General features: G+C 43.0%; 1 protein-coding gene across 1 annotated transcript; it reads left to right on the top strand.

Annotated features, from left to right (window-relative positions):
* The first annotated feature begins 508 nt into the window (after nt 1-508).
* VPS16 (VPS16 core subunit of CORVET and HOPS complexes) lies at nt 509-25,883 on the top strand. The gene is made up of 24 exons (XM_042470143.1): nt 509-690; nt 2,000-2,088; nt 2,905-2,996; nt 3,363-3,491; nt 5,001-5,145; nt 7,945-8,060; nt 8,701-8,823; nt 9,297-9,352; nt 10,691-10,780; nt 11,401-11,495; nt 11,856-11,932; nt 12,262-12,393; nt 12,883-13,010; nt 14,270-14,305; nt 15,794-15,902; nt 16,028-16,162; nt 16,385-16,493; nt 17,568-17,665; nt 19,482-19,589; nt 19,803-19,880; nt 22,014-22,183; nt 23,219-23,315; nt 23,795-23,898; nt 24,517-25,883. The coding sequence occupies exons 1-24, from the start codon at nt 638-640 to the stop codon at nt 24,650-24,652; spliced, it is 2,505 nt and encodes an 834-aa protein (XP_042326077.1). The 5' UTR covers nt 509-637; the 3' UTR covers nt 24,653-25,883.

Below are 25,883 nucleotides of genomic sequence, written 5' to 3'. Positions count from 1 at the left end.
TGGTGTACATTCTAGAAAACAGAATATAATACAAAATTGATACACAAAATCATTGCAACAAAAATATACAAACAGACTAAAATAAACATCAAATAACAATTGAGTAATGTCCAGAAATTGTCTTTATCTCACGCTTAAATATAAACTCATATCAAAGATTTATATTATATTATTTTAATATTAATATTACTTTAATATTTATAATAAATATAAACTCATATAAACATATATTATATATTTGTATTACATTAATATTTATATTAAATATAAAATCATGTTTCTTAGTCCTTCTCAAAATGGAGGGCATTTTGGAATGCTCCCCCTGGGTAGAAATCTGGAATGTAGGCCAATGTCCGGGAAAAGGAGGACGTGTGTTCCCCATGCACTTAGGCAGATTTTTGTATTGACTACAGTACTTGCATTAAGCCTTTTGGTCCTTTCTCTCCTCCTGCCTTCAGATGGCAGCAGAGAGCCAAAGGAGCTCTCGCTTTGCCCTTACACAAGATGGCGACCGCTGCTTCACCTTGTTCACTTTACCTTGGAGCAGTAAGGGCGGAAGTGCCTAGGAGAAAGAGAAGCCCAGCTGGGTCTATGGAGCCAGAGCAAAGGGGAATTTTCCTTTCCTGACCAAAGCAAGATGGACTGCTATACAGCCAACTGGGATCCTTTGGGGGAAGCAGCTTATTACAGGTCAGGGTCCTTCTCATGCAGCCCCACCACTTCTGCACTGCATTAAAAATTTTTAATTGCATTTAATTAAATTGCATTTATGGATTTCATATCTGCATTGCACTGCTGCACCCAGGCTTACATCCCTCTTCAGATCCCACATTTTCACCCTCTGTCTGCAGATATTTTTTGCAATTCCCCCTTTTTAATTCCTCCTCCCAGGCCTTTATATTATTATTATTATTATTATTATTAACCATCCAGGGTTGCAAAAACAAAAAAATGAGTTTGTTTATTCCCCCCCTTAAAGTTAAATCTTGATATGAAGTTGCTTTAAATGACACAGAAGGAACTATATACTCCCATCATGACTCTGGCATGTGTCACTCAAACTTAAGAAGGTTTGAGGGATTTAATCCCCAAAGTCATATCTAATGTGATATTTCCATGTTAGTTTAATGCCTCATTTATTTATCCTTTTTTGTATCAGGCCTGTCTCCTTTTTTTGGTAACAATGTGTCCACTTAAAAGTTTTTAAATAAGCAACCACCACCACAACAACAACAACCCCAAAAACAGAAAGTACTGTATGCAGTTTGGCACCAGCCTGAAACATATTTTCTTGACATGTACCAATATGTATGATATTTAATTATTTTCGTGGAATGTATAGGCAGGTTTATTTTATCTGTTTTTAATTGATTGGATGTACAGCGCTATATTCTAAATTTACAGTGCAATATAAGTAAAGCATAATAATAATAATAATAATAATAATAATAATAATAATAATAATAAATACACTATCTTGGGATTTGTAGTTTTGCAAGGCACCAGGCCAAAGACTTTGGCCTGTTACAGACTGCCAAAATAAAGCTGCTTTGGGTCTCTTTGGAGGTATGCTATTTAAATGATGCATGGGTCCTAAGAGTCCGGAGGTCGCGCCAAAGCCACACTCCATTCCTAAGCACTGGAGTGCAGCTTTGGTGCAGCTTCCGGATTCTTAGGATGCGTGCATCATTTAAACAGCATACCTCCAGAGTGACCCGAAGCAGCTTTATTTTGGTAGTCTGTAACAGGCCTTAGCAAAGCTACAAATCCTGGGGTTTTATAGGATGGAGCCACAGCACTTAAAATGGTGCTAAACTGCATTATTTCTACAGTGTGGATGCACCAGTTGCCTTTGGCACAGTGGGCTGAAGGCCTTGTAAAACTTCAGATCCCAGGGTTATGTAGGATGGAGATGTGGCACTTAAAGTGGTGCTAAACTGCGTTATTTCTACAGTGTAGATGCGCCAGCACTATGTTTTCCTTTTCCAACCCTTTCCAGGAAACTAGATCTCTACAGCATGGGCTGGAGCCTGAAGGAAGACTTGCAGGACTGCTTGGTTGCCGCTGCTCCTTACGGAGGACCCATCGGTACGGTATAGTCTGCATCCACACTGCAAAAATAGCCCAGCTTGAGACCACTTTGACTGCCGGTGTATATGTTCACAAACATATTTGCGTGTCTGTTTTTTTAAAATGTATATTATTATTATTATTATTATTATTATTATTATTATTATTATTATTATTATTATCATCATTATTTTCTTATATCTCGCCTTTCTCCGCTTAATAGATCTTCTTTCTCCGCTTAACAGGCCTTGCCTACACAGTATCTACCTGTACAAAAATATGTAATTTCCTATTATATATTTTCTATAACACTACACTACTTACTATAGAGAAAGTAAATACAGAATGGAAAAGAAATATAAAAAGAAGGCTATTGCATGTCGACAGAAACGTATGAGTCAGTGGGAAAAAGGGATCTGAGGAAGGTAGATTTTAGAGTTAAAGGAAGGAAGGAGGGAAAGTGAAGATATGAAAGGAGGAAAGTTTGAAAGAAAAAGAAAGGTTGGGGGGAAAATTCCACGAACAAGATGGGTTAAGTAAGAGAAGGAATATATTAGAGAAGATGGATGGTATATGGACATGAAATAATTAGAAAGAAGATCTAAGTTAATGCAAAAGAACATGTAGTCGCTTATCTGTGTATGTTTTTGTTTTAGCGTTTTCGTGGTTATGTTTGTTTTTAATTTTCATAAAAATCTTTTTTTAAAAATACGTCAGAAATTATTTGAAGGCCGGCAACAACAGCACATTTATAAGTAAGGAAACACAGATCAAAATTCACTAAGGGATTCAGCTTCTCACCTCATTTTTGTCGGTCTTTTTTCCCTCTCTTAGCGTTGCTGAAAACCAAGAAAGAGAAATCTCCCAGTTCCCGTCCTCCTCTCGAAATCTATACTTCATCCGGGGTCCTCTTAGCCAGCATCCCAGTAAGTGAAGAAGCCCCAACACAATATTATGTGTGTCATTTGCTAAGCTTTTTGGAGGGTGCATCTACACTGTGGAAAGAATGCAGTTTGATGCCACTTTTAGTGCTGGAGCTCCGTCCGATAGACTCCTGGAGTTTGCAGTTTTGCAAGGTTTTGAGCCTTCTCTGCCAAAGAGGGCTGATGCCTCTCCAAACCACCAATCCAAGATTTATGTTGGATGGCAGTTAAAGTGGTGTCAAAGTCATACAGTGTAGTTGAATCCATAATCACAATTCTAAATGTGTGTTTGAGCCCCTTCCTGCTGAAATAGGGACTGCCACATGACAAAAATCCACATGTGTGCGTTTGTCTTCCCTTTGACAACAGTGGAAGAACAGCCCAGCAGTGCACCTCGGCTGGACGACCAGCGAGGACCTCCTTTGCGTCCAGGAGGATGGCTCAGTCCTTGTCTACAGCCTCTTCTGCGAGTTCAAGAAGTGCTTCAGCATGGGCAATGTGAGTAAATCTCTGTCCGGATGGGGGCATCACTAGGAGTGGCAGGAGTACGGACCACACCAGGTGCCACCCCAATGTTACGATACCATTGGTCCCCAAACATTTACATGTTGGCAGAACATGTAACAGGCTGTGGCATTTGCCTGCATCCCTTTAAAATACTGTAATTGCCATTACAGAGAGCCAGCATGTCATAGTAGTTTGAGCATTGGACTACGACCCTGGAAACCAGGTTTTGATTCCCAGCTCGCCCATTAAACCTACTGGGTAACCTCAGGCACGTCACACTCTTTCAGCTTCAGAGGATGACAATGGCAAATCCCCTTTGAACAAATCTTGCCAAGAAAACCCTATAATAGTTTTGTCTTAGGGTTGTCATCAGTTGGAAATGTTTTGAAGGCACACAACAATAAGAAACTGCCATTGAGTGTTATGCGCCTTGAAGTTGTTTCTGACTTATAGAAACCCTAAAGCAAACTTACCATGGGGATTTCTTTGCAAGATTTATTCAGAGGAGATTGACATCCCATGATGTACAGGAATGACGATTTATGAGTAACAATAGTATTACAAACATTACTAAGGATTCTGTGTGGTGTAGGATAGGAGGAGAGAATTGAGGGTGGGTGACACCATGAGTTACCTCATCGGATGATGCCAACCCTAGTGATGCCTCTAAATCTGGAAAGATTCACAACTCTTTTCCTTTGGACATCAGCTGTAAAGAAGACTGAATGTCAGGCTGGGACTGAGACCTTCCTTGGAACATAGCTCTTTTAGAACAAACAGAGCTGGGTCAGATTTGAACCCTCAGGAATTGCTGTGGGCCACACCAGGTTCCACATGGTCCCCAAATCTTGGACCAAAATACACAGAAATAAACCTGGAAGTTACCAGTGTTTTGGAGGGGAAAGACCTCATCTCCCCAGCCCACCTGTTAAAGCCCTAAATAACAGCTAGGGATACTAAAATCCATGAATGCTCAAGTCCCATTAAATACACTGGCATAGTACTTTCAAACCTTGGATGGTTGAATTTGTGGATAAAGTATGGAGAGCAGATTGTACTTTCCCCCTTATTTGTTCTGTTTACGTTTAAAGGCTTTTAAACTGGTTGTAATTCTGCACCGTTTCAAATTATAGTTTATTTAATGGCTATGATTTGTTCCAGCAGGACTACCTAGTTAATTTTAAACTTGAAATTTTAAATTGGTGTATTTTTAATTTTATGTTTGGTTGATTTCAATGTGTAATGGTCATCTTAATCCTCTGTTTCTGTTTTTAACCTAAACGTTTAGGGGTTTTATATATTTAGTTATATACAGTGGGCCCTTGGTATCCACTGGGGTTTGGTTCCAGGATTCCCTGTGGATATCAAAATCAGTGGATGCTGAAGACCCATTAAATACAATGACATTGTAAAATGGAGTCCTTTGTATAAAATGGCAAAGTCAAGGTTTGCTATTTGGAATTTCTATATTTTAAAAAACATTTTCTTGTTCTTTGCCAGGAAGTGCTGCAGAACCGTGTGCTGGAGGCCAAAGTGTTTCACACCGAATACGGGACCGGTGTGGCCATTCTCACGGGGGCACACCGCTTCACCATGACTACCAACATTGCCGATTTGAAGCTCCGCCGGCTGCCCGAGGTGCCAGGTAAATCTGCCTTGCCCCGTCCCTTCCATTCCTGTTTTGCATCATTTGAGACACAGATCTGTGCATTTTATTTATGCTAATTAATTGTCATAATGAATAAGTTTTGGAAGCCTGTGTAAGTTTGCAAAACTCTGTGGGCTAATGATAGGCAAGTGAGCTCCATTGTCCATTCACTACACAACTGTGGCTCTATCACTCCACTTTAACTGCCATGGGTCCACTGTATAGAGTCCTGGGGTTTGCAGTTTAGAGCGGTGTACTTAGAATTCCAAGCCACAGAACTCTACTGCCTCACCAAACTACAAATCCCATGAGATGAAGACGTGGTAGTTAAAGTGGAATGGTAGTGTTATAATTCTGCAGCGCGAAAGGGCACCTGCAATGTTCTGTTGTCCTTGCATTATAAGATACTGTTGTTAACTCCAGAAAATGATAACTTTAGCTCTTTCTGGCTAAGAGGGCTCCGTCTATTCATTTATTTAAAGTATTTGTTTATTAGAAGTCAGTGTGGTGCAGTGGTTTCAGTTTTGGACTATGACACTGGAGATCAGGGATCGAATTCCCGCTTGGCCATATCATCTCTTGTGCAAGTCACATCCTCTCAGCCTCAGAGGATGGCAATGGCAAACCCCCTCTGAAGAAACTTGGCAAGAAAACCCCAAGATAGGTTTGCCTGAGGGTTGGAAACAACTTGAACACACTCAATAACAACAATTTATCCATTGTCCCTGAAGTGATGGACACTATACCATGCTGGCTTACTAAGGAATAATAACACCTGATATACTTGAGTGTTTACTCTTCAAGCATCTGAAGAAGCTGCTTTTTTATCCACAAAAGCTTTTGCAAAAAAAAAAAAAGGGGGGGGGGAAATAGGTAACAATCCGTATGGTCTGTTCATATGACCATTTGTGTTGCCATCTATGCACCCTGGCCTTAGGCCACATCTTTCTTCCTGCCTTTGTCCCTCAATAACTATATTTAAAACTGAACTGGTCATTTCATCACCATGCCCACTACTTTTGCATTTCTATGGCTACTCATCCAATCTGATTATAAAGGTCTTTCCTGAGTTTACTCCATGCATCTAAACACAATGTAGACCAAGCTTATGCCACAAGACCTTTTTCTCAGTTAGTCTCAAAGGTGCTACAAGATCCCTTTGCATAATAATAATAATAATAATAATAATAATAATAATAATAATAATAATAATAATAATAATAATATTTATTTCTACCCCGTCTTTCCACGAAAGTGATCAAGGCGGCTTACAAAAATACAGTTAAAACATCAATGTATAAAAATTTAAAAAGACATTACAAGGGGATATAAACAGGAAAAGAACATATCACGTTCATCAGGGGCTAAATAAGCGACAATATTTACAATAATATGGGGTCAAAAAAACAGAGAACAAGGGGCAGAGAAAAAGAAGAACACTATTAGCTAAGGTGAAAAAGCCAGCTGAAATAAGTATGTTTTTAATTGTTTCTTAAAAGAAACTAGTGATGCAGAGGAGCGGAGCTCTATGGGAAGCTCATTCCACAATGAAGGGGCAACAACAGTAAAAGCCCTCTGTGAGGTCCTTGCCAGATGAAATTTAGGGACCTCTAACAGATTTGTCCCAGATGATCTGAGTGTGCGGGGCGGATTATACGGGGAGAGACGGTCCTCTAAGTACCCTGGGCCCAAGCCATTTAGGGCTTTATAGGTCAAAACCAACACCTTGTATTGAGCTCGGAAGCGAACAGGCAGCCAGTGAAGATCTTTTAAAATAGGGGTTATATGGTCCATCCTGGAACTACCAGTGACCAATCTGGCTGCCATGTTCTGCACCAACTGTAGCTTCCGGGTTTGGTACAAGGGTTGCCCCATGTAGAGCGCGTTGCAGAAATCCAACCGAGAGGTTACCAAAGCATGTACAACAGTTTCAAGGTTCCGACGATCCAGGTAGGGGCGCAGCTGGCGTATCAGCTGAAGCTGATAACAAGCACTCCTAACCGCCGCATCCACCTGCGAAGTCAGCTAGAGCGACGAGTCAAGGAGTACACCCAGACTGCGCACCGAATCCTTCAAGGGGAGCGTGACCCCGTTCAGGACCGGATGACAAATTTTACCACCCGGGACCGGGGAACCAATCGCCAGTACTTCCGTTTTCCCTGGATTCACGCTGAGTTTGTTTTCCCTCATCCAGCCCATTACCGACACCAGGCAGGCATCTAGAGGAGAGATGCCATCCTTAGTTACTGCATCAGTCGGAGACACAGAGAAAATTATTTGGGTGTCATCAGCGTACTGATAACACCGCGCCCCGTGTCTCCGGATGATCTCTCCCAGCGGTTTCATGTAGATCTTAAAAAGCATAGGGGACAAAATCGCTCCCTAAGGGACACCAGATGTAAGGGCCCTCTTATCGGAGCGACAGTCCCCCAGCTCCACCATCTGGAATCTACCCGAGAGGTAGGACCGGAACCACTGCAAAGCAGTGCCCCCGATACCCAACTCTCCCAGGCGTTCCAGAAGGATACCATGGTCGATGGTATCGAAAGCCGCTGAGATGTCGAGGAGCACTAATAGGGACACGCCTCCCCTGTCCATGCTCAGACGGAGGTCATCAACTAAGGCGACCATGGCAGTCTCAACTCCATAGCCCGCCCGGAAGCATGGTTTACAACATGAAAACCACAGAGAACATTAATTGAACTGTTCAGAGTGGGTTTAAATTATAATTTGACTTCAGGCAGATCAGCTGAGCGCCAGTGGAAGTTTAATCCCTTCTCCCACCTCCATGTCCAGGTCTTCAGAAACCCCCCTCCTGCTGGACAGTCCTGTGCCAAGACAGAGTGACCATCATCCTCCTTGCCGTGGGGCAAGATCTGTACCTCCTGGACAATACGACCTGCTCCCTAGTGGTGCGTGAGTAGATGTGGGGTGCTTAAGAGCCCTTGAAGGATGGTGAGGCCCTGTGCTGCCTGGGGAGCACTGGTGGAAACTGTCTGTTCGATTGCAAATCCCATGATCCCCTGGTAGCATGGCCATTGCTTTTACATAGCTTGTAGTCCCCTGCAGACCAGGGTTTGGTTCCTTGCATGGCCATGGAAACCCACTGGATGGTCTTGGGCAAGTCACACTCTCTCAGCCTCAGGGAAAGGCAATGGCAAACCTCCTCTGCACCAGTCTTGCCAAGAAAACCCCATGATAGGGTTGCAATAAGTCAGAAACATCTTGAAGGCACACACCAACAACAAAATACGCAAATATTCCAAAATCTGAAAAACTCCAAAATCCAAAGCACTTCTGGTCCCAAGCATTTTGGAGAAAGGAGACTCAGCTTGCTTTGCTGTGCAGTGTGTGCATGCAGCCTGCCAAGGCCTCCTGACAGTGATTGATTGATTGATTGACTGATTGATTGATTGATTGATTGTGGAATTACTGTTCTCCAAGGTCTCCTGGGCAGCTAATGCATGTTTGAGTTCAAGAAAATGGAGACATGGGATTTGGACGGAAAAGGCTGAAGGACTGGGCTTGTTTCTCTCCCTCTTATGCTTGCAGACTTTGCCTGGGCTGAGTCCGCAGGCAGGCTCCTATCTGCGGATGGCTGTCTCTTTTAACTACCGCTTCCTGGCCCTCTTCACCGACACCGGATACCTCTGGACGGGGAGGTCCCACTTAAAGGTAAGCATCAGATTTGGCGGATGAGCCTCCTACAAATTTCACCTGGAGTATGTCTGTTCCAAGTGAGTCTTTTTGAGCATTTGCGAATGGTGCTTTTTGAAAGCTTGGGAAGAAGACGGGTGGCTCCATCTTACTTGTCAAAGTACTTGAGATATTTCCAGGAGAGAGGGCCTGTGTCCAGAGAACTCCAAGTCTTCCACCAAACTATAAATCCCAGCATTTCATAGGTTGCAACTATAGCAATTAAAGCAGAATGGTAGCTCTATAAATGTGGAATGTGAAAGTCTCTTCCTGGAGAGCATCCTTTTCTTGGGGTAGCTCAGTGATTCCCAAACTTTGGTCCTCCAGATGTTTTGGATTTCACTTCCCAGAATGCCTGACAGTTGGCCCAGCTAACTGGGGCTTCTGAGAGTTGAAGTCCAAAAGTTTGGGAATCACTGGCCATCTTTTATTATTCCTCTCCCTTTTGACAGGAAAAACTGGGTGAGTTCAACTGTGAGTTTCGAGCTCCGCCAAAGCAGATGGTTTGGTGAGTGCTTTTTAAACAAGTTTGTTTCTGTGGCTTGCTATCCTCTGTGCAGGGTCCCAGGGCCTCATTGGGACAGTTGGGGAGGATTCACCATTTTTACCTCCTCTTCCATCCTTGCCATGTTAGGATGCAAGTTGGCTGGAATATTGCCGCAAACTGACCCATTTCTTCCAGAGGGCCCAAACTTAATCCGCCTGCACCCAGGGGGGTTCAAAGCCAATGCAGCAGTGGGAGTATCCTTGGGGAGGATGGCAGGCGTCTTCATCTGGATTCCAAATTTATAGGGTATCACTCCCCTTTGCAGCATCTTTGTTGGCTACTGGATTATTTGCTGACACATACCTATAAAGCGCTCTACAGCTTGGGCTTCGGCTGCCAGAGAAAACAGTATCTCCTTCCAAGAGCCTACATTAGCCTTAAAGCATTTTTGCGTGTGCAAAAAACAGAAAATAAAAATTAAGAAGTCTCTGCCACAGAAGACATTTTGTTTTCGTGCAGAAAATAACATTTCTGTTTAGGTATCTAGTTTCCCGCACATAAAACAAGTTATGAAAACAAATGAGAAGAACAGTTGTTATTTTATTTGTACAGATATCTTCTGTGCCAGAAACTTGATTTCTGCACAGAAAAACATCAGTGCATGAAAATCTTGTCTTCTGCAAACAAATCATTCTTTTGCATTTTTCATGCTGACTAAGTCTCAAACTCTAAACAATCTCACTTGTCCAGGATTTTCCACATCAGGATAGCTAGACTCATGAAAATCTTGATTTTTGACCACTTTGAGCACATATGTGTACAGGCTGAATTTTGTTTAACCAAAATGCTAGTGACCAGGAGCATTTTGGATTTTCTTTTGGAATACCTGTATTTGCATATACTGTACATACATAATGAGATATCTTGCAGGTGGAACCCAATTCTAAACATGAAATCCATTTATATTTCATATCCATCTTAAACACATAGCCTAAAGGTAATTTTATACATAATTTAAAAAATAATTTAGGCATGAAACAAAATTTGTATACACTGAACCATCCAGAAAGCAAAGCCGTCAGTGTCCCAACCAGCCATTAAAATGTTTTGGGTTTTGGAATATTTCATATTTTGGAATTCTGAGTAACGGAGACCCAACCTGTATTCTTTCTATCCCTATTATGTTCCTGTCTTGAAAACTGCACACTGTTCATTAATATGCAATGGTGATAAAGAAAACAGCCCCCAAAGATACAGTGGTCCTTGAAATGTGGGAGAAGGCCAGTGCCCAGTGGATATCCATACCCTTGTGGAGATAGTGTTGTGTCTCTTAACAATTCATGACACTTTGTGTGACAGGTGTACGCGGTCACGCAGCAAGCAGCGTGCGGTGGTCATGGCTTGGGATCGACGGCTCCTGGTGGCTGGGAAAGGAGATCAGTGCATTCAGTATCCTTGCAAAAGAATACTTTGTCGGAAGAGGAATGGGTGCGGAGTGTTTTGTGTGTGTGTGCATTTGCATGCAGCAGTCATTCCCAAGGACAGGGCTGGGCAGCATCCAGCTTTCCAGATACTGTTGGACTGCAACTCCCAGCAGTCCCAGACAGCATGGCCAGAGTAGAGCTTCCATATTTTATGTGGGGCCTTGTGGGATCCATTTGCTTTAAAGAATTGGCAGGACAGGATTCCTACCTGTTTGAGGGCTCCTTAGAGGTACTTTGTTGGTCATTGTTGGAAGACCTGGTCCAAACAGGTCTTGGGTTTGTTCCAATGGGGATCATCCTATATAGCGCACCTGCGCCATACATGGGCAAACTATACGTGGCTTCCAGCTTATGCGGAAGCCATGTGACAATTGGTGTGTGCACCTGTGGCATATGCGCTGCCCTGGGCCGCAAGCACACGCCCCATTGTTTGCAATGGGCGCGAGAATGTGCAGATTTCCCCTTACACGGTGGGGGGGGGGGGTCCAGAACAGCGTAAGGCAAGGGCCCACTGTATTCCCTTGGTTCTGGAGGTTGTATAGGCCAGGTTTGTGTTATTTTGGGATTCCTTAATGCCTATTGCAGGTACCCTCTGGATGAAGAGTCATACCTTGTGCCGGAGCTGGATGGTGTGCGAATTTTCTCCCGCTCCACTCATGAATTCCTTCACGAGATTCCAGGTGAGTTGATGGCTAGAAGCCATCCTGAGGCTTTCAGGTAGCTACTCCAACCAAACGTAGAATCATAGAAGCCTAAGAGTTGGAAGAGACCCCAAGGGCCATCCAGTCCAAGCCCATTCTGCCGTGCAGGAACTCATCATCAAAGCACCCCTGACAGATGGCCATCCAGACTCTGCTTAAAAACCTCCAAAGAAGGAGATTCCATCACTCTCTAACGGAGTATGTTCCTATTGAACAGCTCTTACTGTCAAGAGGTCCTTCCTAATGTTGAGGTGGAATCTCTTCTCCTGGAGCTTGCATCCATTGTTCCAGGTCTTATTCTCTGAAGCAGCAGAAAACAAAGTTCCTTTTTTGTTTCAGAGGCCAGCCAGGAAATCTTCAGGATTGCCTCCATGGCACCCGGAGCTTTGCTGCTAGAGGCTCAGAAGGAGTACGAGGTAATAAGGGGTTGCTTTCTGGGGAGCAGAGCTTGGAAAAGTTACTTTACTCTAAAAACCCATCAGTCAGTCTGGCTAACGCTTTTGAGTTCTGTAGAGCTCATAACCCAGCTGTGCTACATAGAGTAGACAGTAGAGAAGTTTAAAAATTGTTAGCATTATGTCTTTATGCCCTTGCTACTCCCCAAAATAACCCATGCCATTAAATAACACATTAACATGTTTCTTCCAAGCTCTGTGTGATTATCACTGACTGTCTGATAATTACATCTTGCCTGCATTCACAACCTGAAAAAGCCTAATGTATTCCATGTCTTCTTTCCCTGCAGAAAGAAAGCCAGAAGGCAGATGAATATTTGCGGGAGATCAAGGACCAGAATTTGCTCCCTGAAGCAGTCAGGCAATGCATTGAAGCCGCCAGCTACGAACACGAGCCAGAAATCCAGAAGTCTCTTCTCCGGGTAAGAAGGAAAAGACAGTCTCTCCTCAAGGGTTGCTCTTGGATTTTTACTTCTTATTTTTTAATCTTTATTAAATTCCCTATTTTCAGTCATTTTAACTTTGTTTTTTCCTCCTCCCTTTGGTTTTCTCCTTCTTAGTTTTACTTTAATTTCCCTCTATTCCCTCTGTCACAGGTTTCCCTTCTCTTTCCCATTTGTCTATATCTTTTTTATTTAATATTGCAGTTAACTTGCCCATTTCTTTCATAGCATAGATTTTCATTTTCTAATCTTCAGTCTTCGGTAGAGATTCTTTTTTCCCTTGCATTTTTACACAGAGAAGTGTTGGGTCAGGTCCTGGGGTCAGTTTGGCCCATTGTACAATTTCTCTTTCTGGACTACTTCACAGAAAGAAGAAAAGGTCCTTTGGGGAAATCACACTCTCTCAGCCTCAGAGGAAGGCAATGGCAAGCATCACCTCTTTCTCTCTCCTCTCCCCTATATCTCTAGGCGGCCTCCTTTGGGAAATGCTTCATTGACAAGTTCCCACCGGAAAGCTTTGTGGAGACGTGCCGAGACCTACGGGTGCTGAACGCCATCCGCGATTACCAGATCGGCATCCCTCTCAGCTTTGACCAGTATCCTTCTTTTACAGAGAGTATACTTAAGCTGTGGATTGCTTTCCTGACAGGAGGGTGGACTGGATGAGCTTTGGGGGTCCCTTCCTCTATGACTGTAGCACCATTTAACTCCCACTGATTGTTTTTCTAGTTGGTGGGTGCATTTGCACTGCAGAAAGAATTCATAGTTTCTTGAGGGTTTTTTGGGCGATAAGGCTGTGTTTATTCCTGACATTTTGCCAACATCTGTGACTGGCATCTTCAGAGAATCCTGGCATGGAATTGAGTGGGATATATATACTGTTGTTTGAAAGGGATTTACATGTTAATCTGTGTATTATTCTGTTGTTGAATGGCAAGGCCTACAAGGTGACCATTTACTTAATGATCCATTGTCTGCTAGGAATCCCCCTGACCCTGGGTGGTTTGCATTTGCATTCGCCGAGTCCTGGTTTTGGTGTTTTTCAGGACTGGGAGCCCAACTTTGTTCATTTTAAGGGTTTCTTCTTTCCTGTTGAAGTTGTCCAGGTGTTTGTGGATTTCAATGGCTTCCCTGTGCATTCTGACCTGATAGCTGTGGGCATGGTCCAGAATTTCAGTGTTTTCAAAGCACATCTTATGCCCAGGATGGTTTATAACGTGTTCAGCTACTGATTTTTCTAGCTGACTCAGTCTGCAGTGTCTCTTGTAGTAGAGTAGCAGTTTGGCAGAAAGTTTGTTTTGATTTGTAGTTGTGAACTTATCTCTACGTAGTCACCATCCAGATTTACACATTTTTCCCAGTGTTTCTTGACCCTCCAAATACCTGATATTATAGAAGTCTGCAGATTGCGCTTTACGGCGGGTATCGTAAAATGAAATTATCACCCAGGAGTTATTATGGTATTTTGATGACATTTTGTCAGTGTCGTCATTGGTTCCTAAGTGCATGATGTTGAGGAAATCAGCTCATTGCGTCCTTTGTTTTTTTGTGCCAGATGTGACTAAAGTGTAAAATCCTTGTAAGGCGCAGTCTGCACATTTATACAATAACGGTATTCGGAGGGTCAAGAAACACTGGGAAAAATGTGTAAATCCGGATGGTGACTACGTAGAGATAAGTTCACAACTACAAATTTTAAAAAAAACTTTTCTGTCAATTTTTTAGGATGACAATTAAAACTTTAGGATGCCCCTTCATAGCTATGCTACAGCGACAGGTGCCAGGCAGTCTTCTTAAGCACTTCTGAGCACCACCAGCGCCGCCATGCAGACTGTGCCCTTGACAGCTCTTGCAGATACCGACAGCTTACCACTGAGGTTTTACTGGACAGGTAACCTCTCCATGTGGAATTTTAGCTGGATATTGTTTTTATAATGTTGTATATCTTAGATGCATATGTTTGGTCAGTTTGTTTTGTATTATGTTGCTTTATTTTGGTATTACTGTCTGGATAATTTGTTTAAGCATTGTATTACATAGTTTTATGTTTGAATTACTCTTTCCTTCCCCTCTCTATATCTGTGTGTGCACGCACACATATGAATTTATATATTACTCATATACTCATGTATTAGTCTAGAAATTTAGGTTAAAAAATTGACCCCAAAAAACCTGAATCAACTTATCCATGGATCAATGTAAATACTGTACATTAAATCTCTCTCTCTCTCTCACACACACATACACATATGATTTAAAGTACAGTACTTACATTGACCTGTGGATAAGCTGACCCAGAGTTGGTTGTGTGTGTGTGTGTGTGTGTGTGTGTGTGTTACATACACACACACATATTATACACACACACATCACCTAGTGAAAGGCTAGAGTTTAATCCGCCCTGGAAGCACTTACCTCCTTCTACTCTCTCATCCCTCCAGCCTTTACTATGAGCACAAATAGTTATGCCTGCTGGAACTTTGTAAGTTTGTTGGCATTGTTTTCCTTTGCTTTGTCCCTTACATCATTACCTACCCCTATGTTTTACCGTCAACTTATCCATGGGCCATATAAAAATCCATAATTTTGGCCCCAAAATCTGTCCTCCACTTATACATGAAGTTGATTTATAATCAAGTATATATGGTGTGTGTGCGTGCGTGCGTGTGTATGTACTCCTTTATCGGGAATGCTGAAATCCAAAACCACCCAAAAACCAAAACTTTATTCATGAGTGACTGTGACAGTGACACTGTTGCTCTCTGATGATTCAGTGTTCACAAAGTTCATTTCATGCACAAAATTATTCAGGCTATATGCATAAGGTATATATGAAACATATGAATTTTGTGTTTCGACTTAGGTCTCATCTCATCTTAGGTGTCATCTCCAAGACTTGAGAGCCTTTGTGGTTGAAAAGCTGGGTGTACATACTCTAAATAAATAAATAATATACATATATGCAAATACAGGTATTCCAAAATAAATAAATAAATAATAATAATAATCTAGAATCCACAAAACAATGATACCTTTATTTGGCAAACCAAACTGCTCAAAATATATGTTGCTAGCTTTCAAAGCTGTGAGCTCATGAAACAGCCCTGGGATTTACTGTAGTCCAAACATCTAAGTAGATGCCCATGGTACTGAGCTCTAAGCCCCAAATAGGTTGAGCACCTTGGATAGCTCCTTTTAAATGCAGAGTGTCTATACTGCTCTGCTAGCATGCAAGCCAGGGATGCAGTGCCCCTGAAGATGGAGGCTCTGTTTTGGAAAATAGCTGTTGATAGGAATCTCCTCCATGAAGACTCAGCCACTGTCTTGATGCCCATAACACAAAAGTGTAACTGGTTCCTTTGCATTTGTTATGCCTTAGGCTGGTTCTGCGGAGACTTTACCCGGTCGCTATCAAGATCTGTGAGTACCTGCGTCTCTCTGAGTTCCAAGGCATCAGCCGAATCTTGGCTCACTGGGCTTGTTACAAGGTAAGCACAGAGATCAAGTATTTATTTGCAACAGAAGTCTGAAATGCTCTTTCTCCTTTTTAAAAAATGTTCTGCAAATACAGAAATGCTGTTAACCTCTTTTCTTTACCGTTTATTTAAAACAGGTGCAGCAGAAAGACAAGTCTGATGAAGAAGTTGCACAGGCCATTAACCAAAAACTGGGTGATACCCCTGGCATCTCATATTCAGAGATCGCTGCTCGGGCATATGACTGCGGACGGACAGAGCTGGCCATTAAGGTACAAGGCCTAGCTGGGTGGCCCTGAAAGCCATCTATGCTTGGCTACAGGGTGATGCTTGGTGAGAAGTCGGGAACAAGGAGGGGACAATGTGAAGTTGAAGGCTTAAGTCGAATGCTTTATCATGCATGGGACAGTAATAGGCAGCAAAGGGGAATCATGGGTAGTAAAGGTGTGCACTTCCTGCCATGTGCTGTAGTTCACTGTGGTTGTTTCTTGCAGCTTCTGGAGTATGAGCCTAGATCTGGGAAGCAGGTCCCTCTGCTGCTGAAGATGAAGAGGAGCCAGCTGGCATTGAGCAAAGCCATTGAGAGTGGAGACACCGACTTGGGTAAAGAGGCAACCCTCCTTGTTTTTGCATGTCCCTTTCTGTGTGTCTCAGCAGGGGATGGGGCTCCTCTGGTCGGGGCAAAAGTTGGCAGAGTTGTGTTTGTGCGTTTTCAAAAAAAGAGAGCAAATTTGAGGCAGGGCTGGGCAGAAGTGGCCCACTCTGAACATATCTGATCTTGTCTGATGTTAGAAGCTAAGCAGGATTGGTCATGGTTAGGACTTAGATGCAGATGTGGTCACAAGGGAGGACCAGAGATTTCCAGGTGGGACAAGAAAAGAGCTGCAGCTGGGCAGTACTGGTCTTTGGAGGCTAGAAAAGTCCCCAGCTGTGCTTTCCCAAAGACGATGTATAGGATTCCTCTCTGCATGCTTTTTGAAAATACTTGAGCTGGCATAACTGCCAGTTGCACCTGCAAAAATCACCTAAAGCCTTCTAACCTCCGTGTGTGGGGGACCTCAGAGCATATTTGTTTGTTATTTGTTGATTGTTTAGAGCATTTATACCCTGCCTTATACCCAAAAAGGCTCCCAAAGCAGTATATAAATACAGGTTGAGTCTCCGTGATCTGAAATGCTTGGATTCAGAAGTGTTTTGGGATTTCAGATTTTGGGACAGATAAAGACTGTCTTGGAGACAGGAACCAAGTCTGAACACGAAATTCATTTATCTTTTGCATGTATCTTACACACACAGCCTGAAGGTAATTTTATGCATCATATTTTTTTAAAAAAATATTTTTGTGCATGAAACAAAGTTTGTGTACATTGAACTGTCAGCAAACAAAGGTGTCACTAGCTTGGCCACCCAGGGAAAAAACGTTTTCGGATATTTGGGAATTCTGGATAAGAGAGACTCAACCTGTAGCTGACAGTCCCCTGCCCTTAGGCTTACAGTATAAAATAGAGGAAACACAAGGAAAAGGGGATGGAAGATGGGGAAGGGGTTATGCCCAGCAAATGCCGGCTGCTCTTCTCTTCCTCAGAAGCCATAGCAGTGGCAGTTTCCATCCTATCCCCAGGTGGAGGATTCGGCACATTGTTAGCCATCTAACTGGTGGCTGTTTTTCCTTTCCAGTGTACACCGTCATCTTGCACCTGAAGAATGAACTCAACCGTGGCGCTTTCTTCATGACCCTGCAGAACCAGCCGGTTGCGATGAGCCTCTATCGGCAGGTGAGGCTTCATCCTTTCTCTTCCTGGGAAAACAAAAGGAAACCCAAAGTGGGGTGAATAAACAGCAAAAGCACGAGTGGCAGTCCTATAGCTGGCTGGGCTAAGGCCCAAACAATGTTAATAAAAATGTTTTTAATTGTGGGATGTTGGGGATGCTTTGATGGAGAGTTCCTGCATGGCAGAATTGGGTTGGACTGGATGGCCCTTGGGGTCTCTTCCAACTCTACGATTCTGTGATTCTATGATATTTGCCATGTTTAAAGAATGGGGCTGGGGATGTTGTACTGTTTTAGAGTGTACCATTTTTAAGTTATTTTAAACGATTTTATCTTTTTTCACTGTGTTTTATTCTTTGAAGGAGTGGTCTGTTTTAATGCTGTAATAGTTTAATTCTGTTTTAATGTTCTCTTTTGCATGTTTTTAATTGTACTGTTCTTTTAAATTGCAAGCTGCTCTAAGTCCCAATTTTGGGGGGAGAAGGAGTATTATTATTATTATTATTATTATTATTATTATTATTATTAAGCTTTATTTATAAAGCGTTGTAAATTTAGACAGCACTGTACATACAATGAATTAAAATAGATAAAGTAAATCTGCCTATGGCATACGTTCTACGAAAATAATTAAACATGAAACATATTAATACATCTTAGTATTCAAACAATAAAATACAGTATAGCAGACAACAAATTAAAATACCATTGGATAATGAGAGGAGGGGGATGATGATTATGATGATGATGATGATGATGATGTTTTGGGGCATTCCTAAGCTACTTTTAGGTCCAGGAGACTCCTTTTTTAAAAGAAGAAATGAACATGAAATGGTTCCCATTATTTCCTGTTCTTAAAAATGGTCTCTCTTAGGCATCCAATGATTCTGATGGGTCGATGTAGGAGAAAATAGTCTCCGTTCACCCTAGAGAGTGTTTTGGGGCATTTGGGAGCAAAAAAGTCCCGTTTATTTTTGTATGCGGTGCATCTGAAGAGGGCAGTCCTACAAAGACTCCCAGCCTCTGACAGTTGCCCATCCCTGTCTGCATGGTGCTTTCATAGTGTAATTCTATGCATATGTAGCAGAGAAGGCTAAAGACCTTGTAAAATTACAAATCCCAAGATTCCATAGGATGGAGCTGCAGCACTTAAATGTCAGATTGCATTATTTCTACAGTGTAATGTAGATGCACCCTTGGCAAGATTTGATCAAAGGGGTTTTGCCTTTGCCTTTCTCTGGCTCTCATACTCTCTCATAGAAGAGAGTATGACTTGCCCAAGCTGATCCAGTAGGTTTCCATCGGAAAGTAGGGATTCAAACCCTGGTAACACCAAACTCCAAATCCCAGGTTTGCAGGATGGCACCATGGCTGTTAAAAATGGTATCAAAGTGTTATAATTACACAGGAGTTTATCACAGGGGGAAATCCTTTGCAAAACTGGGAGTTTAAGTTGGAAAAAAACCCCTTCAAAAGTGGGTTGACTTTGACGTGACATCATTGTTAAACTAACATTAACCTGAATGGAAAGAGGAGGGAAAGTAGACAGAAGCCACTCCTTTTTACTTTTGGAAAATCCCAAAAGTAAAAAGGAGCAGCTTTTGTTTACTTTGCGTTCAGTTTAACACAAGTTTACAATGACATGTGTGTAAATCAACCCTCTTTTGCGGGGGTTTTATCTACCTTTTAAATCCCGTTTTGCACCCGTGTGATGAATTCCATAGTCTGTTTCATTTATGGGGCCTCCCCCCCCATCACCATATGAAAGGCCTTGTCTTCCCCTTGCGTGTGTCTTAACAGCTCTACTTGTTCTCCTTCAGTTCTGCAAGCACCAGGAACTGGACACGCTCAAAGACCTCTACAACCAAGACGATGACCATCAAGAGCTTGGCAACTTTCATGTGCGCTCCAGCTATGTCAATGAGAAGGTGGGTGCTTTTGGAGCATAGCAGGAAGATGGAGGGCATCCGGAGATGCTGTGGCAGAAGCTAATGTCACTAGATCCCAGAAATGACAGTAGGAAACTATCTGCACTGACTACCTTTCTGCCAAAGCGGTCCCTTAGTGGCTAACAAAAGGCCAGGAAAGATGCCAATGATTCTTCCCAGCCTAGAATAAACGCCTATTCTTTTCTTCCCCAGCGGATCGAGGGTCGTGTATCCAGTTTGCAGAATGCAGTGGATGAGTATTACAAAGCGAAGAATGAGTTTGCGGCCAAGGCAAGTGCCAGAGTGTTGAGCTAAGGATTCTGCCCTTCAGGCTAATAATAACAACAACAACAACAAGTTTATTTGTATTTTCCCGCTTCTCCCAACGGATCGAAGTGGGATTACAACCAAAAATCTCCATACAGTTTCAATCATGTCTAAAATACATATCATAAAAACATCAGAGTATAAAAATTTCAATTACTGTACAGTAATTGCAGGGCAGCGGACAAAGTGGGGTTTCCTAAAGTTCTTTATAGGAGGCCAGGTGGGTATGCTCTCCGGAAGAGGTCCGTCTTTAGTGCCTTCTTAGAGGCATCTAGGGTCATGATGAGACGGATCTCCTCTAGCAGATTGCTCCATAACCTGGGGGCCATAGCTGTGAATGCTCTTTTAGAAGTAGCTGTTAGTCTGACCCTAGTCTAATAGATTCTTCCCTGTTGTCCTGAGGGTGCGGGCGGATTGTGTAGGGAGAGGCATTCCCTCAAGTAACTTGGGCCCAATTCATGTAGGGCTTTAAAGGTAACAACCAACACTTTGTATTGTGCCCGGAAGCTAAATGGCAGCCAGTGTAAGGATTTTAAGACAGGTGTTTTAAGACACTGTAGTGTCATAGAATCCCAGATCCAAAACACACTACAGAAATAATCTGTTTTGAGACCACTTTAACTGTCCTGGCTTAATGCTAAGGAATTCTGGGAAGTGTACTTTTGTGAGACATTTACCCTTCTCTTCTCAGAGAGCTCTGGTGCCACAATAAACTACCATTCCAAGGATTCCCTGAGTCAGGGCAGTTAAAGTGTTCTCAAACTGGATTATTTTTGCAGTGTGTTTTGGACCCTAGAGTTGGAAGAGACACTCCCCCAGGACCATCCAGTCCAACCCCATTTTGCTGTGCAGGAAGACACCATCAAAGCATTCCCACCATGGCCATCCAGCCTCTTTAAAATCCTCCAAAGGAGGAGGTTCCACCACCCTCCGAGGGAGCATGTAACACTATCAAACAGCTTTCCCACCCGGAAGTCCTTCCTAATGTTTTGGTGGAATCTCTTTTCCTGTAGTTTGCATTCACTGGTTCATGTCCTAGTCTCTGGAGCAGCAGAAAACAAGCTTGCTTCTTTTTTCCATGTGGCATCATTTCAAATAGCAAATATCATACTGTCAGAGAAAATCTTGGTTTGGTAGGGCAGCTATTCTGAGCACCAAGAGGTCCTCGGGATAGAAAAACCCTTGGGCCCCATTCCCACATACAGATAAACCGGGGTGTGATCCAAATCAATGGACTGATTCAACAGTGGACCATGGTTCACACTACATTTGCCCGATCCCATTTTCTGTCATTAAAATAACCCATTTGTGGTTCTCATTCATGAATGAAAAGATTCAAAATGATTCGTTTTCAGCCGGCTGAAGGGGAAATTTCCCCTTCCAATCCACATCTGGTTCAGACTTGTGCAGATTTGATTTATTGAAAAAGAAGTGGAAAAAAATCAGTGTCAAAAAGACATGGGTTAAAAGGGTCTGGTGCACAGGTCCCTTCTCGGAATCACTTCAGTGATTTGAATTAAGTGGGAACCAGGGTCATTTGAACCAGTTCGAACCAAATCATGATCCGGTGTAAAAGGTAGTGGGAATGAGGCCTTGGATTCTTTGGGTGCTTAGCAGGGTTTTTCCATGAGAAGGATCAGGATTTTGGCCCAAACATCCCCCCCCCCGATGGTTCAGTGAAATCAAACTTTATTTCATGTACAAAATTATTTAAAGTATTACATATATGCTTACCTTCAAGTTATGTTTATAAGGTGTATATGCAGCATAAATGAATGTTATGCTTAGACTTGGGTGCCATCTCCAAAATATCTCATTATGTGTATGAAAATAGTCCAGAATCTTTTTTTAAAAAATCCGAAAACCATGACGCTTCTGGTCCCAAGCATTTTGGATAAGGGAGACTCAACCTGTATGTGTAATTTGGGCTGACATTGAAAAGTGAATTTGTCCTTGCCAATTAATCCTTGAGGAGCATGAATCTGATATGACGGTTTCCCTATGAGTAGCATAACCTGTGCTCTGTCAAGCCAACCAGAAGAGCAGGCTCCCATTTCAGGTCTCACTGATTTCTTTCCCCTTCTTCCTCCTCGCCAGGCCACAGAAGACCAGATCAAGCTTCTTCGCTTTCAGCGGCGCCTCCAGGATGACTTTGACAAGCCATACCTGGACTGTTCCCTCCATGACACTGTTTACAACCTCATTCTGGAGGGGAACCACAAGCGAGCTGATCAGCTTTATCGGGATTTCAAGATCCCCGACAAAAGGTCAGAGGGAATATGGGAGATGGTTGGGAGCATGGCCTGGGCTAATGGTTGTAGTAGGGAGGTTTTCTGCCCCTGAGATGGAGAGATGTGACAACTGATTGAAATAAGGGGGCTTGGCAGCTATGTACCCACTATTTTGATGAAGTTGCACATAACTTTTGTGCATGTGTTTTCACCAAGTTGGGCGATGAATCATAGAATCCTAAAGTTGGAAGGGAGCTCAAGGGTCATCAAGTCCAACTCCTTCCATGCAGGAATACACTACTGAAGCAGTCCTAAAAGATGTCCATCCAAATTCTGTTTTAATGCCCCCAAAGAAGGACAGTCCACTACACTCCAAGGCAGTCTGTCTACTGTCAAATGAATCTTAACAACCAAAACGATCTTCCTTATGTTTAGGCAGAATCTGTAATTTGAATCCATTGGTTCTCGTTCAGTCCCTAGAGCAGCAGGAAACAATCTCATTTCATCTTCTGCATGACATTTGTTCAGATATTTAAAGATGGCTATCATATCAACTCCAAGATAAACACACCTGGCTTCCTAGGCTATTCCTGATAAGGATTGGTTTCCAGACCTTTGGCCATCTTGGTCACTCTTCTCTGGACATGTTCCACTTTGCTGATAACTTTCTGGAACAGTGCATTTAAATGATGTATTTTAAATGAGGATTGCTTTCATATGTGTGTATCTCATTTGTCCTTTTTAAATTTAAAATTTTAAATTAGCTGTATGAATCGTCACACAATAGAATAGATTGTCTTGGAGAGTGGTGAAATCTCCTTCTTTGGAGATATTTAAACAGAACTTGGATGGCCATCTTAAAGGAGTTCGATATGTGTTTTAACTGATGCGGTGTGTTTTGTAATTGCTGTTGTTCCCCACCTTGATCCATGGAGAGAGAAACATCTTAAAAACTCAGATTTTGGCAATAATTGCAGCTCAGTCAAATAGGGAACTAGAAGTTTCCTGAGATACTTCCATGCTTCTAGCTGGTATGGCTCTGTAATGCTTCCCCGTTCCTTGCCTTGACAGGTTCTGGTGGCTGAAGATCAATGCCCTGGCTGAACAAGGAGACTGGGAAGAGATGGAGAAGTTCTCCAAATCGAAAAAGTCCCCCATCGGATACTTGGTAAGAAGGGCAGAAATCTGTCCATAGAAAGAGGCCCCACACTTCTGTAGGCAATTGGTTCCATTGCACAACTATTTACACTTCTTTGGATGCAGCCTAGGATCATATTGGCATTTTAACTGCTGCATCACACAGAATCATAGAATCAAAGAGTTGGAAGAAACCACGAGGGCCATCCAGTCCAACCCCATCCCCGATAGATGGCCATCCAGCCTTTGTTTAAAGACCTCTAAGGAAGGAGGATCCACTACACTCCGAAGGAGTGTGTTCCACTGTCGAACAGCCCTTACTGGCAGGAAGTTCCTCCTAATGTTGACTCATTAGTCAACCCACTGTTGACTCATGTTCAGTGTCAACTGACCATTCAGTAATTGGTGCCATGGGTCTTGGATTCAGCTTTAGGCTTTTTTTTTTTTTTTTTTTTTTTGGTATGGTAGTTGCAAACAATGTGTCTGTGATACTCTCTTTCTCTCACACAGCCTTTTGTTGAGATCTGTATGAAGCACCACAACCGCCATGAGGCCAGGAAGTTTGCTCCCCGTGTTGCTCCAGAGCAAAGAGTGAAGGCCTTCCTCTTGGTTGGGTAGGTTCTATGTCCACAAAGAAGCTGCTTTGCCCATCTCACATGGGGCTTTGCTCAGTTTGCCTGCACTTTTGTTATCCATCATGAAGGCCTGTACCCCTAATACATGTTCCTTGTTATGGCTCCTCTTTGGTCTCCATTGCCCACATGAATTTGTGGGCAGGGAGAGGCTGACTCCCAGGAGAAGGAGATAGTAATGAAGGTCTTGGAGTGCAGGGGATTTGGCTTGAAAGTGATCAGAAATCCCTTCTGATTTAAAAGGGATCTTTCTTGTGCCTAAACTAGTCCAGTGGTGTGTGTGTGTGTGTGTGTGTGAGAGAGAGAGAGAAATGCCCTCATTTCCCCTAGGCAACCCTCCTTGGTTTTGCATGGGAGCATCAAAATGGCCCTAGTGCCTTGCATGCATCTTGCCCATTCATTCTCCACTGAATGCCAACTGGCGAGGTTAACTGAATTAAGGTTACTGAAATTTGGAAACTACTCTAGAGATAACTGTGAATATATAGAATGCCACTCACCAGTTGCCAAGTGATGCCCCCTCCCTCCCACTCTTTGGTGTTGCCTTCATTGATAATTCTTATTTTTTTTCTGCTTTTTCTCACTCCATTTTGGCTCCAGGGACCTGAACCAAGCTACAGAGGCTGCCATTGAACGCAAAAGCGAGGCCGAGATGAACCTCATCCTGTCCAAATGCAACGATGCCACCATCACTGCCAAGATCAACCATGCTAAGGCTCAGCTTGGAAAGAAGTAACACACTTCACGGACGCTTCTCACAATCCTCAGTTGGAACTCTGTCTGGCTTGGTATTCAGTTGTGGGTTGCCTGCTTGAGATTGGAAAAAGATTTGTGCAGCTGCCCAGCTCTAAGCAAGATCATTGACGCAGAAATGCCACAAAACGTTGGCTTGTTGCAAAGACAGGATTGCTGGGGAGAAGTTTGGTCACAGTGGCACTGCCTTCCTGCCTTCCCCTCTCCTTTCAGATTTGCACTGACTACAGATGGACAGCTTTTTGTGCAAAAGTGTTACAAACTCCCAATCATCCCTTTCTCGTTTATTTTCTTTCCATCGCCTATGTCTTTCCCCTTCCTCTGACAGTTTGCACCATATTGTTCCAATTTCCCTGCCTTTCCATGGCTTCCAAGTCAACAGGGCCAAACCCACACACCGTTGTACTGTAGTTTGGTTCCTCTGCTCCCAAGCTCTTTGGTCTTCCAGGGGTTTTGGACTGCAGCTCCCAGAAGCCTCAGACATCTTGGCCAATGGTCAGGGATTCTGGGAGCTGAAGTCCAAAACCTGGAAGCCAGTTTGGGCATTGCTGCCTGCTCCACCAAACTATTGGGTCCCCTTCTTCTCACCTTGACCCTCCTGTCTAGAGAAAATAAATCATCTGCCTCTCCTCCCTTACCTTCTCATAACTTTCCTTCCACCTGTGTCTTCTCACAGCACCCACATTTGTGCGCCTGGATTGTGGCAGCCTTTGCATTGCTTTGCAGAAGAACTAACATGCTGTTTCTCTGACTTTAATGTTGTCCTTTGGGTAGGCATTAAATCTGCAAACGGAGGGGCTGAAAGGATGCTCAGCTATGTGTGGGGGGAATTTCAAGCCTGATTTTGCAGGGGGCAAAAGCTGAGTTTAAAGGGACCAAAACACACTGCAGAAATAATTCGGTTTGAGACCACTTTAACTGCCCAGGCTTAGTGCTTGAGAATCCTGGAAATTGTAGTTTATTGTGGCACCAGAGCTCTCTGACATGTCTCACAAAAATACAGTTCCCAGAATTCCCTAGCATTGAGCCAGGGCAGTTAAAGTGGTCTCAAATTGGATTATTTCTGCAGTGTGTTTTGGACCAAAGGTGCCCTCTTGAAACAGCCTAACTGCACTGGGAACGTCTCTCCAGGGCTGGTTTCACCTGTAGATTTGCAAAGCAAGAACATTCTTTGTGGAAGGAAACCATTAAAAACCTGTTCAGATCCTTGGAGA

Source organism: Sceloporus undulatus, chromosome 5 (genome assembly GCF_019175285.1).
Source record: "Sceloporus undulatus isolate JIND9_A2432 ecotype Alabama chromosome 5, SceUnd_v1.1, whole genome shotgun sequence".
Taxonomy (NCBI): Eukaryota; Metazoa; Chordata; class Lepidosauria; order Squamata; family Phrynosomatidae; genus Sceloporus; species Sceloporus undulatus.
The sequence above is the reverse complement of the archived record's forward strand: the minus strand, read 5'-3'. Positions and strand labels throughout refer to the sequence as shown.